Source organism: Schistocerca piceifrons, chromosome X (genome assembly GCF_021461385.2).
Source record: "Schistocerca piceifrons isolate TAMUIC-IGC-003096 chromosome X, iqSchPice1.1, whole genome shotgun sequence".
Taxonomy (NCBI): domain Eukaryota; kingdom Metazoa; phylum Arthropoda; class Insecta; order Orthoptera; family Acrididae; genus Schistocerca; species Schistocerca piceifrons.
The window spans coordinates 121,441,134-121,460,714 of record NC_060149.1 but is presented as its reverse complement, the minus strand read 5'-3'; the positions used below and the strand labels follow the sequence as shown (position 1 = coordinate 121,460,714).

At 43.4% G+C, this 19,581-nt stretch overlaps 1 protein-coding gene across 2 annotated transcripts in view; it reads left to right on the top strand.

Moving 5' to 3' along the window:
• Positions 1 to 19,581, top strand: part of LOC124721690 (MAM and LDL-receptor class A domain-containing protein 1-like) — a 1,116,850-nt gene that overhangs the window by 800,631 nt on the left and 296,638 nt on the right. For both annotated transcript variants that reach the window (XM_047246770.1, XM_047246769.1), the window contains exon 7: positions 11,427 to 11,553. In XM_047246770.1, the coding sequence (XP_047102726.1) occupies positions 11,427 to 11,553 (127 nt within the window). The remainder of the gene's footprint in view (positions 1 to 11,426; positions 11,554 to 19,581) is intronic.

Below are 19,581 nucleotides of genomic sequence, written 5' to 3'. Positions count from 1 at the left end.
GTGAAATTGTCATATTTCGGAATGCTTAACTCCACATCAAAAAAATGTTCACACGTGTGTGAAATCTTACGGGACTTAACTGCTAAGGTCATCAGTCCCTAAGCTTACACACTACTTAACCTAAATTATCCTAAGGACAAACACACACACCCGCGCCCGAGGGAGGACTCGAACGTCCGTCGGGACCAGTCGCACAGTCCACGACTGCAGCGCCTTAGACCGTTCGGCTAAACTCCACATCATTGAAAGGTGAGTGCTAGATTAAAAGGTAGAGTGAGAGAAATAACGCAGCCTGGATTTGATCCCACCACATCTCCTCTCTATCTTTTTTTTTTTTTTTAGAGAAAGTAACGCAGCCTGGATTTGATCCCACCACTTCTCCTCTATTTTTTTTTCGGATAACACTTCATTGCGAAAGACCTGCGGCATTGCAATCCATGAAGATTTACAGTCCTTGTTTCTCATACATATACAACTCACAGCACATCAGTAAATATTACAGAAGAGGTACGTTACATTAGTAGATTACATAGCTTCCGAGTATCTACATTGCAGTATTGGTTTTAAAGCTGAATAAACGTATGAGGTCTCATTACAATCTCCATCTGAGTCTCTGACCGGCGTTCTTTTTGGTAAATAGCAGCACTGACGTCTTTGGTGTCTTTGTTTTGAGTTTTTCGTCGTGTTTGTTTTAGGTTAGGGTCGGGCACCGTTCTGTTACTGCAGAAGCATTGTTTTGCTTATCGAAAGTTCGTTCTCGTAGTTGCGCTTCTTTTGTTTTGGCCACTGGCAGCTGCACGTGCCGCGTCAAATTGGCCTCTGGATATTGTGTCTAACGAGCTGTCTACGCTTTCGTCGGTGTGACTTTCGGCGCTGCTGCCTTGAGTGCTTCTGCTGTTGTTTTGAGTCGTTAGCTTCAGGTATCGTTCTCAGATTCTCGTTCTCTTTCAGCACGATCTGTTCTAAATTGGGTATATCTTCCTCCGCACTGCTTCCATCACACGTTCGACGCCTCTTGTTTCATTAGCGGAAGCGCATCAAGAGTAGGGTGTGGTTTATTTGCTTCGGATTTTGAGGATAACGAAGGAAAATCTGTAGCTGGTGGTTTTGGCTCCTGTTGTCCCACCATACTACCGCTTGACGATATCCATCACTTAGCTCTCCGTAACGAGTTCAACTAACGTGTTTCCTGCCCTGCTCTAACGAATTTTTGAAAACGAAAATTCGCCTCAGCAATTCGTTCTTTGAAGGCCACTTTCATTACAGACGAGACATGTTCCTATCTCTCACCTGTAAGTAACATGCACCTCGTATCCACAAACAATTGACATTGAAATAAGTGTACAAGGAATAGAAAAGGAACTGGAATCACTCAACAGAGGAAAGTCCACTGGACCTGACGGGATACCAATTCGATTCTACACAGAGTACGCGAAAGAACTTTCCTCCCTTCTAACAGTCGTGTACCACAAGTCTCTAGAGGAACGGAAGGTTCCAAATGATTGCAAAAGAGCACAGGTAGTCCCAGTCTTCAAGAAGGGTCGTCGAGCAGATGCGCAAAACTATCGACCTATATCTCTGACGTCGATCTGTTGTAGAATTTTAGAACATGTTTTCTGCTCACGTATCATGTCGTTTCTGGAAACCCAGAATCAACTCTGTAGGAATAAACATGGATTCCGGAAACAGCGATAGTGTGAGACCCAACTCGCTTTATTTGTCCATGAGACCCAGAAAATATTACATGCAGGCTCCCAGGTAGTTGCTATTTTCCTTGACTTCTGGAAGGCGTTCTATACCGTTCCGCACTGTCGCCTGATAAACAAAGTAAGAGCCTACGGAATATCAGACCAGCTGTGTGGCTAGATTGAAGAGTTTTTAGCAAACAGAACACAGCATGTTGTTCTCAATGGAGAGATTTCTACAGACATTAAAGTAACCTCTGGCGTGCCACAGGGGAGTGTTATGGGACCATTGCTTTTCACAATATATATAAATGACCTAGTAGATTGTGTCGGAAGTTCCATGCGGCATTTCGCGGATGATGCTGTAGTATACAGAGAAGTTGCAGCATTAGAAAATTGTAGCGAAATGCAGGAAGATCTGCAGCGGATAGGCACTTGGTGCAGGGAGTGGCAACTGACCCTTAACATAGACAAATGTAATGTATTGCGAATACATAGAAAGAAGGATCCTTTATTGTATGATTATATGTTAGCGGAATAAACACTGGTAGCAGTTACTTCTGTAAAATATCTGGGATTTGAAGTGGAATGATCATATAAAATTAATTGTTGGTAAGGCGGGTGCCAGGTTGAGATTCATTGGGAGAGTCCTCAGAAAATGAAGTCCATCAACAAAGGAGGTGGCTTACAAAACACTCGTTCGACCTATACTTGAGTATTGCTCATCAGTGTGGGATTCGTACCAGATCGGGTTGACGGAGGAGATAGAGAAGATTCAAAGAAGAGCGGCGCGTTTCGTCACAGGGTTATTTGGTAAGCGTGATAGCGTTACGCAGATGTTTAGCGAACTCAAGTGGCAGACTCTGCAAGAGAGGCGCTCCACATCGCGGTGTAGCTTGCTGTCCAGGTTTCGAGAGGGTGCGTTTCTGGATGAGATATCGAATATATTGCTTCCCCCTACTTATACCTCCCGAGGAGATCACGAATGTAAAATTAGAGAGATTAGAGCGCGCACGGAGGCTTTCCGGCAGTCGTTCTTCCCGCGAACCATACGCGACTGGAACAGGAAGGAGTTAATGACAGTGGCACGTAAAGTGCCTTCCGCCACACACCGTTGGGTGGCTTGCGGAGTACAAATGTAGATGAATGTAGATGTAGATGAACAATTAGATGAGAGAGAATATTTTGCCTGACGTGCATTTCAGTCGATCTAATACCGTTTAAACACTACAATTTATGAAACTTCCTGGCCGATTAAAACTGTGTGCCAGACCGAGACTCGAACTCGGGACCTTTGCCTTTCGCGGGCAAGAGCTCTACCAACTGAGCTACCAAAGCACGACTCACGCCCCGTGCTCACAGCTTTACTTCTGCCAGTACCTCGTCTCCTACCTTCCAAACTTTACACAAGCTCTCCTGCGAACCATGCAGAACTAGCACTCCTGAAAGAAAGGATATTGCGGAGACATGGCTTAGCCACAGCCTTGGGGATGTCTCCAGGACGGAGCGTGAGTCGTGCTTGGGTATCTCAGTTGGTAGAGCACTTGCCCGCGAAAGGCAAAGGTCCCGAGTTCGAGTCTCGGTCTGGCACACAGTTTTAATCTGCCAGGAAGTTTCATATCAGCGCACACTCCGCTGCAGAGTGAAATTTATGTTGACTCGATCACGGTCTTTACGGTACGTATTTGTTTCACTTCTCCATACTTAGTTAATACCTCTTTTAAATAACAGTTCTTATCTTCAGAAAGCAGCTGAAACACGCGTACAATTTTGGTTTCATTAGCGGGTTGCAAAAGGTACGGCTGAAGGTTTTATGCAGCGTAACAGAATTAAAGAATAACTTTTCGAAACCTGAAATTGTCTTCCATTCCGCCGCATAAGTATGAAATTTGGCTCAAAGGTGCCTACGACCTTCCTCCGAAATGGTGCAAAAGCATGACGCCAATGAGACGTCAACCTTCAGCTCGGAGACGCTTCAAATAGCAAGGCGTCGACACCAGAGGCCAGAGATCAGAAGTTCATGTGAAGTGTAAAGTGGGTTATGAAGTGACATTGGCACCAAATTTCAGCAGAATTCTGCCAAACGCCACCGTGGACGTACCACACGATAGGAAGGTCGTTGCAGCCTCTCTTACCCACATATCACCCCTTCTGTTGACGCCTCTGCGATGGAGGCCAGAACCTCGACGTCCAGCGTTGACATGACGCGATTTTCTTATGAGTGACCGAGGACAACATTTCAGCCACACCATAGCTCAGACTCTAAAGGAAAAGGCCTCAGAGGAAGGATATCACAGAGCGCGTCGATGAATCCAGCCTTTTCCTTGCGACGTTGATTTCCACATATTTCGCGGTCGAAAACGTCATTTCGCAGTGCCATGAGCAAAAGGACGGCAATGTTGACAACCATTAACTGCTGACACCTCTTGGATGACTCACCGCTTCTCGACGGTCAACACATGGCTGTAGCCCCACTGAACGTGATCTCCATAATTTGGAGTGCAGTGCGATCGCAATTTTTGCTCTGGTGTATAGGTTGAATGATTCGACGAAATCTAAACGTGATCCGAAGGAGCATAGGGTTCTTAAGCCTTTTCAGGGCTTCTGTTTCACGCTTTCTTGTGGCGTGGTAACAGAGGGTGACATTGCCATTTTATTCTCGCACGTGTCAAAGTGTCCCTCTAAAATGCCATCTCCCCGCCCCCCCCCCCCCCCCGCTCCCACCCCCACCTGACCAGTTCGGAAATACCCATCGTGGCACCCGTCTAAATTTGGCTAAAATGGCTCTGAGCACTATGGGACTCAACTGCTGTGGTCATAAGTCCCCAAGAACTTAGAACTACTTAAACCTAATTAACCTAAGGACATCACACACATCCATGCCCGAGGCAGGATTCGAACCTGCGACCGTAGCGGTCGTGCGGCTCCAGACTGTAGCGCCTTTAACCGCTCGGCCACTCCGGCCGGCTCGTCTAAATTTACTGAGTATTTTAAAATGTGTCTTTACAGAGAAAAACCAGTGAAATACTCCCAGGAACTTGCAGGCAGGCAACTGGCCTTGGAAGTGAGTCAAATGGTTGCCTATCTGGAGGCGCCTAAGGCTACTTCGCAGGTTTTCTCTGTAAAGGTAAATTTTTAAAATTCTTAATTAATGTGGGCCATCGATGGTTGTGACGAGCAAGGGAGTCTTAGAATGAACATTTGCCGTTTTATTCTTGTATGTGTCAATATCGAATCCCCCTCCGTCCCTCCCCTGTGTTCACGCCACAGGAGGGCATGAAACAGGAGCACTGATATAGCATAAGGAACCTCTGCTACTTTGAATCACGTTCAAATTTCGTCGAATTGTTGTTAAAAGTCCCCACTGGTTCCAACCTGTAGACAAGAGCAAAAATTTTGGACATACTGAGCTTCAAAACAATCACGATCAAGGTGGCTGCAGCCCCACAATGTCAACAGAGAAGGGCTGAAACGTCCTTCATAGAAAAGTTTTCTTAGCTCGTATACCATCTAATTCAGAACCAATCTCATTGAGTGTAGCACGCTATCTGTCCGAATTATGGGAAATCACAACTGACAAACCGTAATTGAACGTGAATTTCTTTCAGTTTTTCACGTAAATCAGAGAATTTCTCTGTAGAATCTACTCCCCTATCATTCAACATGTACAGCGAAGAGTTATGTATACCTTTCATGGTCCTAGCAACTCATCTCTGGTTCCGATCGAGACCTATTGCCATGTTTACTACATAAGCACTCCGAACGAACCTCTATAACTGATCTTACTAGCGTCTCCTTTACAGTACATTTTATTTTCGGAGGACTATTTCAAAAATCTCCGTATTCCATCTATTCACGTATTTCAAACACGCATTTCACCAATGTCTATAGTAAGTTGTCATCTTGTCATATGTCACAGCCCATTAACAATTGTACTCATAAAAATTACTATTATCAATGCACGACACGCCGACCGGTGTGGCCGAGCGGTTATAGGCGCTTTAGTATGGAACCGTTCGACCGCTACGGTCGCAGGCTCGAATCCTGCCTCGGGCATGGATGTGTGTGATGTCCTTAGGTTAGTTAGGGTTAAGTAGTTCTAAGTTCTAGGGGACTGATGACCTCAGATGTTAAGTTCCTTAGTGCTCAGAGCCATTTTGAATGCACATGACACAGGCCAATACGTCTGCCTGTTGCTAATCGCACTGCAAACTGTCGCTTCGACTGCAAAATGTGTGGGAATCAACGTCCCAAAGAAAGGGGTTGTTTCATTGACGCCATGTATGCCACCCGCTGAGACCTTTTCGTTTCGATCCTGAGCGGCGGTGTCTCTGAAATGTTTTCTTTGGCCACCTCTAAGAAAACCGCTTGATTTGAACCCTAAAAGTTGTGGTTCTGGCCTCCATCACATAGGCGTCAAAAGAAAGGGTAAAATGAGGGTAAGAGCGGCTGTGACGAACTTTCAGTCGTGTGATACGTCCACGGTGGCGTTGTGGCGTTGGGCAAAATTGTGGTGAAATTTAGCGCCAATATCACAATGGGGCAAAGCTTTCATAGGTCAGACGATACCCACAGTTCATGAAATGTTGAACATGAACGCCACACTCGCCTTTCTTTTTTGGTAGGTTGAAGTACAGCGTCACCAGTGGACCTCGGTCTTGGTGTAAAGGTAAAAATGTTCTGTCCTACAATGATTTCATTCCAAGGACATCATTGGAGTGCATGCTGAAGGTGTCGCTGTGGCACTTGAAGTCCCATACCACTCACCGACAGTGAAAGTTCAAGGTGGCAGGCAATAAGGAACATAACTACATTGAAAATTGTATGTTTTTTCTTTATTGTGATTTCATTCCCCTGCCCCATATGGGCTGGCAGCGGCACAATCCACTGTTCTTCAGCCAAGTGATAAAGTTAGTAAAAAGAGGAAAACGAGACATATAAAAGGCGATAAAGCGGGACAAGACAAGATAGTAAAGGGAGACAATGGAAGTTAAAATATATACGTACATGGAGACTGTCATGTGGGACAGTTAAAAAAAGGTACACATAAAGTTAAAAAATAAAGTTGGTGATGTGCGTAGCACGCATGAGCTAAATATTTGCTACACAATTAAAACACTCCAGAATGACGACACTTGAAAACCATTGTACGAGATGGGGCATACACAACAAAGAGTAAAAGCTGACGGGAGGGACCTGCCGAGGGAGGGAAGGCCTGAGAGGAGAGGTGGAATGAGAAGAAAGGGGTGGTCTGGGGTGCACTAAGGGACAGGAGACGGGTGAGGTGGGAGATGGAGAGGGAAGGCAAGTCAGGAGGGAGTGCAGAGACACTGAAGAGGTGCACTGGAAAGAGAGGAGGGGGAGGAGGGAGGAAAGAACCAATCAGGGGAAGGGAAGAGGAGGCAAGAGGGAGCCCTGAGGAGTGGGAGCAGTGAAGGTGCGGTTAGAGTTGATAGGAGGGGTAGATATTAGGGCGAAGCTCTTCATCCAAGAGGGTTATGTGCTGAAAGTTGCATTGGGAAAGGGGGTGGGGGGTGTGTAGATGGAGAGAGGGCAGAGCACCATGGTAAAGGCGTGGCTAGGGGTAGAGAGAATAGAAGACACTAAGGGGTGGGGGAGGATCGAGTCTGCCAGCAATGTACGGGTTGCAAATGTGTTCAAGGAAATGGAGAGGATGTGGGAAGGAGATGACTTTGTAGAGGATCTGCGTTCGGGATGGGAGGTGGATACAGAAGGCGGGACAGAGTACATGATGTTCAAGGATTTGGTGGGCTTTATAAAATCCGGAAGGGGCAGAAATCCAGGTGACACTGGCATAACAAAGGATGGGACGGATCAAGGGTTTGTAGGTGTGAAGGATGGTGGAAGGATGCAGTACCCCACGTCCAGCTGGACAGTAGTTTCAGGAGGCAGAGACTATTGTGGGCTTTGTGTTGGATCGTAAGGAGATGGGGAGTCCAGGTGAGGTGAAGGTCTGGCCGTGGTGGTCTAGCGGCTCTAGGCGCTCAGTCCGGAACCGCACAACTGCTACGGTCGCAGGTTCGAATCCTGCCTTGGGCATGGATGTGTGTGATGTCCTTAGGTTAGTTAGGTTTAAGTAGTTCTAAGTTCTAGGGGACTGATGACCACAGATGTTAAGTCCCATAGCGCTCAGAGCCATTTGAACCATTTGAGGTGAAGGTCTAGGGTGAGGCCAAGGTATTTCAAGGTAGGAGTGAGGCGGATAGGCCTATAAAAGGTAAGACAAAAGTCGTGGAGCCGGAAGGAGTGATTTGTACAACCTATGATGATTGCCTGGGTCTTGGATGGGTTGATGTGAAGGAGCCACTGGTTGCACCAGGCGGTCGAGGTGTGTTTGATGGGTACATTAGGACTGTTGAATGGTAGTATAAAGGGTAAGGAAGGCGGTGTCATCAGCAAATTGGAGGGGGTGAACAGATGGGGGAAGTTTGGGCGTATCTGCAGTATACAGGAGATAGAGGAGAGAGGAAAGAATGGAGCCTTGAGGCACGCCGACAGTGGGATAGAAAGTACAGGAGTTCGTATTGTGGATAGTTACATACAAGGGTTGACGGGAGAGGAAGGTAGCAACGAGATGAACGTAATTGATGGGAACAGTGTAGGTCTGAAATTTAAAGCGGAGCCTGGGATGCCAGATATGGTCGAAGGCGTTCTAGAGGTCTAGAGAAATAAAGATAGCGGAGCGACGGGAGTTAAGTTGGACGGAATGAAGACTGGTAAGGTTAAGGAGCTGGTCGTCAGCTAAGAAGGAGGGCCAGAAGCCAAACTGGGTGAGGAGAAGCAGGTGAGTCTGGTTAAGGTGGTGATGAATACGGTGGGAGAGGATGGACTCGAAGACCTTGCTGAACATGTAGGTGAGGCAGATGGGACGATAGGGAGTGGTGTCAGAGGGGCGTTTGTTGGATTTAGGGAACAGCAACATGCGGGAAATTTTCCACAGGTCAGGGTAAAGACCTGTGGAGCATTGTGTTACCACAGGACACTCTGTAGATTATTCTGCCACAAAAATCTTGGCCCTGGTGACGTCCTTTTGCGAATCAGTCGTTAAAGAATCTGTGGAAATACGTCTCGCACAAGAACTTACAAATCATGAAGGCGGCTTTCAACTGGGCAAGGCCTGGGACCCAGTGGTCTCTTTGATTTCTTCTGATTGTATTCATAATGACACGTATGGCGACATCTGACGTCTGTTTCTAGCGCAGCGAGCGCGCGTTCCGATAGAGAGCTGATATGTAGTTTCACTTATACGCATGCTCCTGCGCGCAACAGATGGAACAGTATTTGCAGAGGGTGCGGATTTCGATAGGGAATGCTCCTGTGATGGCCGCCAATGCACATGCGTCTCCGCGCCAATTTTTTGCTACAGAGCAGACACCGTGAACTAGCAGTCTCTAGTGGCAGACACACACTTGAAGATGGATGGACGGTTGCCAGCCGAAATATTGTGTCAAGAAGTCAACAGAGCCGGCTGCAATCCCGAAACATCATAGAATATTCACCATGCTGGGAAAACTTCAAGAATCACATAATTAACCCACTTTACACGACACATCAACTTCTGAGCGCCAACTTTATTTTCGCAAGTGCCTACACCTTGCTGTCTGAAGCGTCGTCGTACCCGAAGATGACTGTTCAGGGCGCCACGCTTTTGCACCATCATAGAGGAAGGTTGTGGGCACCTTCGGACCATATTTCAAACTTAGGACTCGGAATGGGACACAATTACGGGGTTTCGAATAAGTGATCGTGTAAGACTGTTGCACAGCTATATAACGCCCAAACCGCATGAGGTCCCAAGCGGGCTTACTATATCACGACACCAAATGCGAATTACATGCCGCTGGCTGCATTTTCGACGCACTACCGCTCTCTCGCGTTATTGTGGTTGTTTTCTAGATAGCAATGGCACTGATTTCACAACGTAATTTTAATTCATCGTAATCCAGACAAGTTGTACGAAATATTTATAAATTATATAAAAACATTCCTTGTGAATCAGCGTATCTATTAGTTAAAACCGGATCTCAATCAGTACAGTAGTTCGTGAGATTAGTCTGCGTTTGCAGACGGGCCACTAGCAAGCGACTTCAGTGTATATCTATGGGGGTAAGTACTGCCCTTGCGATCGATCCTTTCACCGTGCTGGCAGAACTCGTCGACCGAAGAGTGAAGCAGCGGGTGCCGATTGGATCCAATATCGGACCACCGTGACATCGGCAGTCCGACGTTCCTCGCAATTAACGGAATCGGCTATCCAGACTCATTCAGCCGATTTCACTCTACCCTTGCTTGCCCTCTTGGCGCCCTTATACATCGCGTTACTGTGTGTCTCATTGTTTTACAGTGCATTCACGAGGAGGAATTTTTATGAGTATCCTGAATCACTGCACTTCAGCATCTGGAAAGTTCTTTATGCTAAGTCACGACTTAATTCATCATCCAACACTGCATTCTTTATCACCGCGTACTCGGTATAGCACTATATCCAACGTTTTCTGCTGCTTTATTTTCACTATTCTCTCTGCACACACCTTATCAGCACCATTGTGTTTTACCTTAAGACGTTATATCAACACTAAAACAGCACAAAAGAACTGCATAATGTTCTTGGACACAGTACCTACATATAAAAAAGAGGTTCAAATGGCTCTGAGCACTATGGGACTTAACATCTGAGGTCATCAGTCCCCTAGACTTAGAACTACTTAAACCTAACTAACCTAAAGACATCACACACATCCATGCCCAAGGCAGGATTCGAACCTGCGACCGTAGTAGCAGCGCGGTACCGGACTGAAGAGCCTAGAACCGCTCGGCCACAGCGGCCGGCATCTACATATAAAAAATGATAAATGCGTCAATGAGTGTCCCAGAGCGACTTTTCCTTCTTAATATTTAAAAGTTTTTGATTGTGAATGCTACTTATACTTTTACTAGAAGTTTTGTTATACAGTGAAAGCATTTCTATGAGTCATCATGTTCCCTGGATTTTACAAAACAAATAACGCTCTTATTTTCTCATACATAACTTAACAGTTACACAAGCGGTAAAAGCTCTCATCAATTGGTGACTAATCGATAGTACACTAAGTCTCAACTGCCTTATTAGATAATTAAGGCTGAGAAAACAGAGAAATGTCCCAGATCACAAGAAAAAGTTGACGAAGTATTTACAATGAAATAAATTTCTTTGAGCCAAAGATACCACTTGCATCTATCATAAATTTCTTCGTGCTAGTGTATAAATAGACGTTCTTACTAACTGCCTAATTATGTTCCATCTTAAATCAAACCATATCGTTACTTCAAGGAGGCTTTCTGTACATGACTTTAATGTTTCCTATCACAACAATATCTGCTTTGCGGGCCCTTTCCTTCTTAATAAATGACAGCGTCCACCTACAAATCAAATGTCCTCTTTTAAATTTTGCTGAATTTGGTTTAAAACAACTACTAGCAAATATGCGATCCTGACGGTAACAGGACTAATTTTCTGTCACCTACAAAATAGGGGTGCTAATGATGATAGACATTAGGGACAAACTGTTTTTATAAATGACATGGATTCTTTTATGCTAATTGTCTTACATGAATAGATTCATTTTACGTGCCTATATTAGATTGCTTCACGTCTCTGGTTTTTCTTCACTTTCAATAAATGTATTACCTTTTACGATCAATTTACAACTGCACTAAAATTATCTTTATATTGCCTATCAGGTAATAATTGAAGCTACCCGAGGGAACGGATTTCTTGGAGACATAGCTGTGGATGACGTTGCTCTTAGAAAAGGGGACGATTGCCTCGTCGTACCAGATCAACCCATCACAGCAGCTATACGCCAAGGTATGAAGTTCTTTTACGCTTTGGAAACCGTAAAATTAAAAACTTTTCATAATAGCGAATTGTTTTACTCTAACTACGAAGTCTACTGAACTACATATCGAGCTACCTCTTGACACGTTTCAAGGAAGACCATTTACATGTGCAAAAATTAAATATGATAACCAATAACAGATGTTAAAAAAATTCAACAACGACGTAGATCCTAGCGCTGTGTTTTTTTTTATAGAGACGTTCATTTTCGTAGTTTCTAAAACATTATCGATGGTTTGTAAGACCCTCTGTTACTCTGACTTTTAGGCTGTGTGTGGTTACCATTTTTCCCGGAATTCAGTATAAGACCGCAGAAATTAATCTTAAAGTAAGAAATGCTTCTCTGACGCTGAAAATATTAGTCTCCTGAAGTAATATTGGCGTAAACATACTTTCGGTATTTCGGTCTTTTCACAATGCCATGTCTTTTATTCTCAGATCACCTTCTTAAATGCTACACTGTATCGTACGTGTTATTTACATTGTTGTACGCATAGTCGTATTATTGTACGCATTTATTAACAGTTGGGAATTACTGTTATGTCAGTCTCAATACCGAAATATCTATGTGCTGTCTCTTTCCTTACAACAGCTGTTCTAAATGACGACCAGTAACCTCAAAACACAGTTAACATCGGCAAGTGATAATGTCCCACATTCGCGCAGAAGTTTCTTCGCAACAAATTTCACATCTGTTTCCAGTGCAGCCCACACAAACTACTGATTTTAGCTATGTCCACATGAGATAATGGAGAGGACTGAGTGCAAGAGACATTGCGGTCGTCTTCCTCCATTTCAGTAAACATGAAATGTACTACTGTGATGATCACGAATACCCACATTGAAGGGAAGCGGCGTTCAGTACTTCTGGAACCCAGTCTTCCTACGCACAATTAGAAGTACACCAGCAGCTTCTCAAGTGAAACAGTTAAAATAGCCCAATTACACACTTGATTACAGGCCAAACACAGTCATTTGCGGGAATCCGTGGTTGGTGGTGGACCTCAGCTGTGTATTAGGAGCTTTCGCTTCCCACCTTCGATTGGTGCTAATCGTCACAGTAGAATCTGAAACTACTGCTTCCTCATTAGTAACGGAAAGATGTACAGGAAATATGGGCGAGTAACGTACTGCTGCCAAAACTTCCAGCACTGATGGGGTCGTGGTCGTCATCGTTGTCGGCTACAATTCGATTCCGAGAATGCACAACTTCTTCCTGCATAGAATGATCATTTCAGTTCAACTTGTGGATATGTTTCCGGTAGCTTCATAGACCAGTCCTGGCAGAAAACCTGCGTCCTCACAAATCGCACTGAATTCTTAGAGGACGGAGGAGTTGTGACTGACGGAGCTTTCTTGCTTGTCGCTTGGCCTGTTCATGTCTGCAGTTTTCTCTTTCAAACAGGTTGATAGCGGTGGATGTACTGTTCCTCCACAGCAGGCGGTCCACAGCATATTCATCCCATATATGTTTATACCAATCGCCTTCGTGATGTGTTTTATCTGCTCCTTAGAGCAGGTCTACTGCCAGAGTAGAGTTCAGTATATACCGAGCGAGGTGGCGCAGTGGCTAGCACAGTGGACTCGCATTCGGGAGGACGACGGTTCAGTCCCGCGTCCGACCATCCTGATCTAGGTTTTCTGTGATTTCCCTAAATCGCTCCAGGTAAATGCCGGGATGGTTCCTTTGAAAGGGCACGGCCGAGTTCCTTCCCCGTTCTTCCCTAATCTGATGAGACCGATGACCTCGCTGTCTGGTCTCCGCCCCCAAACAATCCAATCCAATTCAAACGTTCAGTATAAAAGACTTGGTGAGAAAGCCTTGTATCACTCATGCGATGAACATGGCGTACCCACCTCAGTCGATTATCGATGATGGTTGCCTTAGTGCTGTTTAGATGCGCTTTCTCGAGAACTTCAATGTAGGTCACATGGTCATCCAACTAAATGTTCAAGATGTATCTTATTTTTGTTGATGGGAGCGCTCAAGGTTTTGATATCACAGCGATAGATTTTCCAAGTTTTGCAACCATACTGCAACGTAGAAATGACAACAGCTCTGTACACCAAGAGGTTGTTATGCAGCTTTAGGTCTTTATTCATGAAGACACTGTCTTAACCATTCGAATACTACATGGACTGCCCCAATTCTTTTATCAGCATTTCGTTCGCTGATAAACCGTCTAGACAAGATGCTCCAAAGATATGGAAAGTCGTGATAAGATAGCGTTAAAGTATGTGTTAACTCGCTATGAGTGATAATATAATAAAATAAAATACCACATGGTAAGGTGGCGTAGACGCTTCCATTGTGGTCAGCTAAGCACGAATGACGAAGAACGAAGCGGCCGACAACCTCTCTGTGAAGAACCGGGCTCATGAGGCCCTGGTACTTGAAAACGTACGAGGCGAGAGTGGAAAAAGTGAAAAATCAGTCGTGGATTAGTTTTCAACATATTGAATGATGTTTTGAACATGCCAAACACCGCCGCCCTCTAGATTTCGCGACAGCTCGTACCCAGCATTGTAATACCACAGTAGGCTACCATAGCCTGTCACAAGCAAGCTGAGACTATTATAGTTTTTCTAGAAGCTTTGGTGAGTTAAGATCGTAACAGCGTTACTTGTACAGTAAGCGTATTGCAGACCTATTGGGCGTTACCTCATTTTGATCGCTATGTTTGCATATGCGATCAGTAAGGATACATAAATCAGTAAGGATATATAAATCACGTAAGGATAGATAAATGGCTGTATAACCTACTGAGCATTTCTGTTATACGTTGTTAACCTCCTTTCCGTTACTTAAAAATAAACAGCATTAACAGGAAAAAATAAATTTTCAATGTTTAATTCAGGTTTCATTTGAAAATTGTTGATTTGTAACGTGAACGTGGGGATGATGTAGTACAAATAAAATACAATACAGATTTGTCATGTTGCGCCAGAAAACCCAATTTCGTCAAAAAAAGGTAAAATTTAAAAAATAAATTAAAAAATCCAAAACAAAAACATACCAAACATCTATTCAATATTTCGTCGAACTTGTATAAAACATGTTTCTGTTATTCATAAACAACTTTCCCACCTATCAGTAAAAACAGGAAAATTTTGCCTTCGATCATGATGTGAAACATGCTATTGAGTTCAAAAAACAAAAATAATAATATGAATTTTTCTATGTTTGTGAATATAAACTGTACTTGCATCAAAAGTAATTGCTTTGGTTTCATAAAAGCGCAGAAGTATCATGAATAACCAATTTTTTTAAAATGGTAAAATGCAATTTACAATTTTTAAGGACATACAATGGACTAGCACTAATAGAAGTGCGCTCTAATTACGTGCAAAACAAACAAACAAGCGAAAAGCATAGAAAAGTCATCGGATCCCAATTTCTATCTCACGCATTCATTTGCGTTTCCTTCCGTGCTAGTGCTTACCAGTAGTACCGGTAGACTTTCCATTTACTATGTTATTTGAGTATTGTACCAAGACGACCGAACCATAATTTTGGTAGAGAGCAGCTCTATTCGTACCAACTCAGGGAACACACCGGACTGAGGCAGCAGCGGAAACACTGCAACTGCGCCATGTCAGTCTTCTTTAGGCACCTATAATATATGCTGTGTATATCATCATGACCACGAGATACAGGTGTAAAGAAAATAGCGGAAACACGTAGATTCACCACCACCGAAAAATTCTGAGAGCCATCCGTCATCGGGCAAATGACGTCGAGTGTTTCTTAGGATTGCCGAAGTGTGGTGCTAGTAGGAAGAACACACAGTCACAGGAGCGTGCTAACAAAATCTGAGGAGGTTACACAAGACTGCAGAACGATGATAATTTGAAATAAATCATTGCCGTTTTTGCAAATAGCTATAAAAGGCTGTTGAATCTCTGTATTTTCTTGATACGCTCTTCGCTGAATCTGTACTAATGTACTCTGTTCTGTGCATGACACTGACGTAGCTCTCTTCAATATTCAACTGCCACTATATTGTATTTGAACTAAACTCAACTGGGTTATTGTCTCTTTAGAGCTGGTTTACACGCCAATAGCACATCGTTACCACTACGCTCACGTCCATCTAGTCGACAACAACATACACTGATAAACGAATTTCTCTGGTGCTGCGCTGCCTTACACTTTCTACATAGAAACACCAGTATGAACACACATTGAAGCCTGATAATAAATCGTTAATGTAGAATAACAGTAATAATAATATACTGTAATATGCAGTTAATGCAAATATACATTATTTACTAATCAGTGTCTGAATTTAATGCATACATGTGTAAGAATATGTGTAGATTTGTTATTATTTTGTACTCTGAGATCAGTTTAAGTTAATGCGAGCCACAGTTGAAACACGCAGCATTATCGTTACTACTTGTCCTCTAACGCAAATCAGTGAAGGGAAATATAAAAACTATCTTCAGACTGCCTCACTGCAAACATTAATTTGGCTGAATATACATATACGGAACTTGTGAGCTACTAGTCTATAAATTATGTTGCCTGTGTATTTTAGTAAGGTAGGACGAGCTACTATTAATATGAGTCTATTTTCAAAGTTTTGCACTGCAAGATAAATTTCTTTTATTTCATTACTTGTGGCACATGAAAATTTCGAGGTTCAATTAATTAGTTCGTCTAAAGAGATTTAATGAAGGTCGCGACGTTCGAAGTCATACTAAATATGATTCCGTTATTGTTTTCTGGTTGCCGTCAAATTTGCGTTTTTGAGATTTTCCCACCACTGATTGTAGACAGTTGACTGTTACAGTGGATGACTACGATTTCTCGTGTCTGTCCATCACAGATGATCTGCATTATCTTGTCTACAAATGGCGATGTCTCCAGTTCAGATTTACAAAAATAAGCTAAAGTTGTCACAACTCAAACCTTCTCTCTAGATAACACTTCAATGTAAATTAATCACCTTGAATAAGCCAGAGAAAACTTCAGGATGTATTTAGATGACGTATCTTCGAGAAAACAGAAATTCTGGTGGCAATAATAAATACACGCCCTACTATATGTATTAGAATGGCGGAGGGCACATTTATTCGGAGATTCACTTCATTTCAAATGAAAACGCACATTAATCCCTCACAAATAATAAAACAGCTCTAAATTTCCAGTCGCATTCGAAAATCCATGCAGCAGTCACTAATTCAGATTAACAGGTCGTTGATTCTAAATAGTCCATCTCCACGATACCGCCTACGTACGTGTTCCACTTTACTGACAAATATAAGTAATCTTACCTGCTCTTACTTTTATAATTTTATGTCCCACCTTCCACCAACAAGTGTTGAATAAGTGTGCAAGCAATTAAGAATCTTGTTCAACGTAACGTAGTTACCGTCCACCATTAAACAAATCTCGATCACTTCGGTTGATAGACTAAAATCATGGCAACACATTCTACGACGACGCGATTTCTCAGTCTCCGACAACACTATTCGTTAGACTGACAAATTTCCCGAAACGGCATCACCTCATCACATCCCATTGCAATATTTCCTGCCGTATTCTTATCGGCATGTTACAGTCTAAAAATTGCTTCAGAATATTTTCCCTCCCCTATTACACAAACTGATCCTCCAAAAATGAATTTCAGTCATCTCATTCCATCTTTCCATATACGACTGCCTTCCTTCTCCATAATCTCGACTACAAAATAAAGATATTAATTTTCACCTAACGGACATAGTATTCGATTACATGCATTCAGTACATTAACAACAACACAATTACAATGAAAGGAGTATATTTACAAAGGAAGTTTCATATATTTGGACAAATTCACTCGTATTTTACATTTGTGTTAAAAAATCAGTAAATCAATATGCAATAACTTTACATTGAACATAGACTGTTAACAAAACAGAGACTACTGTCGAATTAACATACAGATACTGCACTTACGGTAGAAAATCGCAACACCAAGAAGCAGTTGTACGAGATAAATGAATGTTGGTAGGCGTGTTTCTACGCTGAAAGATGATGTCTATTCAGATTTTACGCCAGCATAAGAGCGGAGTTAGAAGCGCCAGTATGAGGATGCAAATCAGGTTTGCTTTAAATACACGCTGTAACGTCGCGAGCGTTAGTTACCTTTGAGATAGCTTGTGGTGGGTTGATGTTAGGCGAGAATGCCTTTAAGGCGACAAAGACGCCACTATCAACCACTCACTGAGTTTGAAAGAGGTAGTGTAATAGAGCTACGAGAAGCTGAATATTCATACTACGAAACTGCAGGAAGACTTGGCAGGAAGGTAGCCATTGCACATGATTTCTACAAGCGGTTGTCACGAGAATGTACGGTTGCAAGAAGACCCGGCTCCAGATGGCCACGTGGTACCTCCGAGAGGGAAGACCAACATGTTTGGTGTATGGCTCTGGAACATTATACTGCATCGGTAGCTGCTATTTGAGCAGCAGTTTGCACCAAAGTGACACAACGAAATGTTACAGATCGATTACTTCAAGGACATCGCCGATCCTGACACCTTTTAGCGTGCATTCACTGACCTAAACCACGGCCATTTGTGACATCAGTGGCGTTAAGCGAGAGGTCATTAGGGAGTAGGGAGAAGATCTGTTATTTTTTTCTGACGAAAGCAGGTTCTGCCTCGGTGCCAGTGATGGCGGTGGGTTTCTTAGAAGGCGGTCATTTGAGGGCCTGTAACCACCCTGTCTGTGTCCAAGATACACTGGACCTATTCCTGGAGTTACGGCCTGGACTGCGACTTCGTATGACAGCAGGAGCATTGTCATGGTTGTCCCACGCCCCCTGACTTCAAATTTGTGTGTTAATCAGGTGATTCGACCTGCTGAGCTGCCATTCATGAACAGCATTCCAGGGGGTGCTACCCAACAGGATAACGCTCGCCTACACATCGCTGTTGTAACCTGACATGCTCTGCAGAGTATCGACATGTTGCCTTGGCATACTCGATCACATGATCTGTCTCCAATCGATCACATATCGGACATCATCGGATGACAACTCCAACGTCGTCCACAACAGCTGGTTAAGCTTCCTTGTATTGACCGACCAAGTGCAACAGGCATGGAATTCCATCCCACAAACTGACATCCAACACCTGTACAACACAATGCTTGCATGCTTGCATGTTTGCATGCTTGCATTCAATATTCTGGCGGTTACACCGCTTATTAATATACCAGCATTTCACATCTTGAATGCCTTATCCCGCGCTTGTATTAATCTGTGATCTTGCAATGTTAAACACTTACCTAGACAAATGTATTTCCCAAATTTCATTACTCTATATCAATTATTTTTTAGTGCTGCGATTTTTCACATCAATGTAAGTGGGACGAAAAACACCGACAGAACTGTCTAGATGAAACATCGCGGGAACCTGTCCAAGGCTGCATTAATGCTCCGCGTCAATGCTTCATCTCATTCCGTACGTAATATACGCACATACTTAGCTTTTTGAGCTATCAAAATTTTGCTTCCTCCCCCTTATGCTCCTGACATGGCACTCAAATACATTTTCTTCTCGAATGAAGAAACCATTTCGTGACAGGCATTTCCAAAATGACGGCGGGTGATTTTCGAGGTGGAAAGTATCGCGAGCGACCGAAATGCACACGGCAGCAACCGAGACCTCCACGTAGACATTCATCGGTGGAAAAATTTGGCGCATTGAACGGTGAATTTGTACAGAAAGGGTAAAACTGTCATGAGATTTCATGACCACGGCTTAAATCTTTCGAAATGATAATTAAGACATTATGATTAGCGCTCGTTGTTCCTTAACGACGAACCACTAACTTAGATATCACTTTCTTTACGTATTATACATCCGAAATTATCCTGAAACTCCACTAAACGCGTCAGGGTATGCATCATATAACAACTTATTGTCCTAAGAAATTCTGCTCTTATGTTAAATCATTATCACTCTGGGACCATAACGGCACTGAAACAGAGAATGACAGAGAAA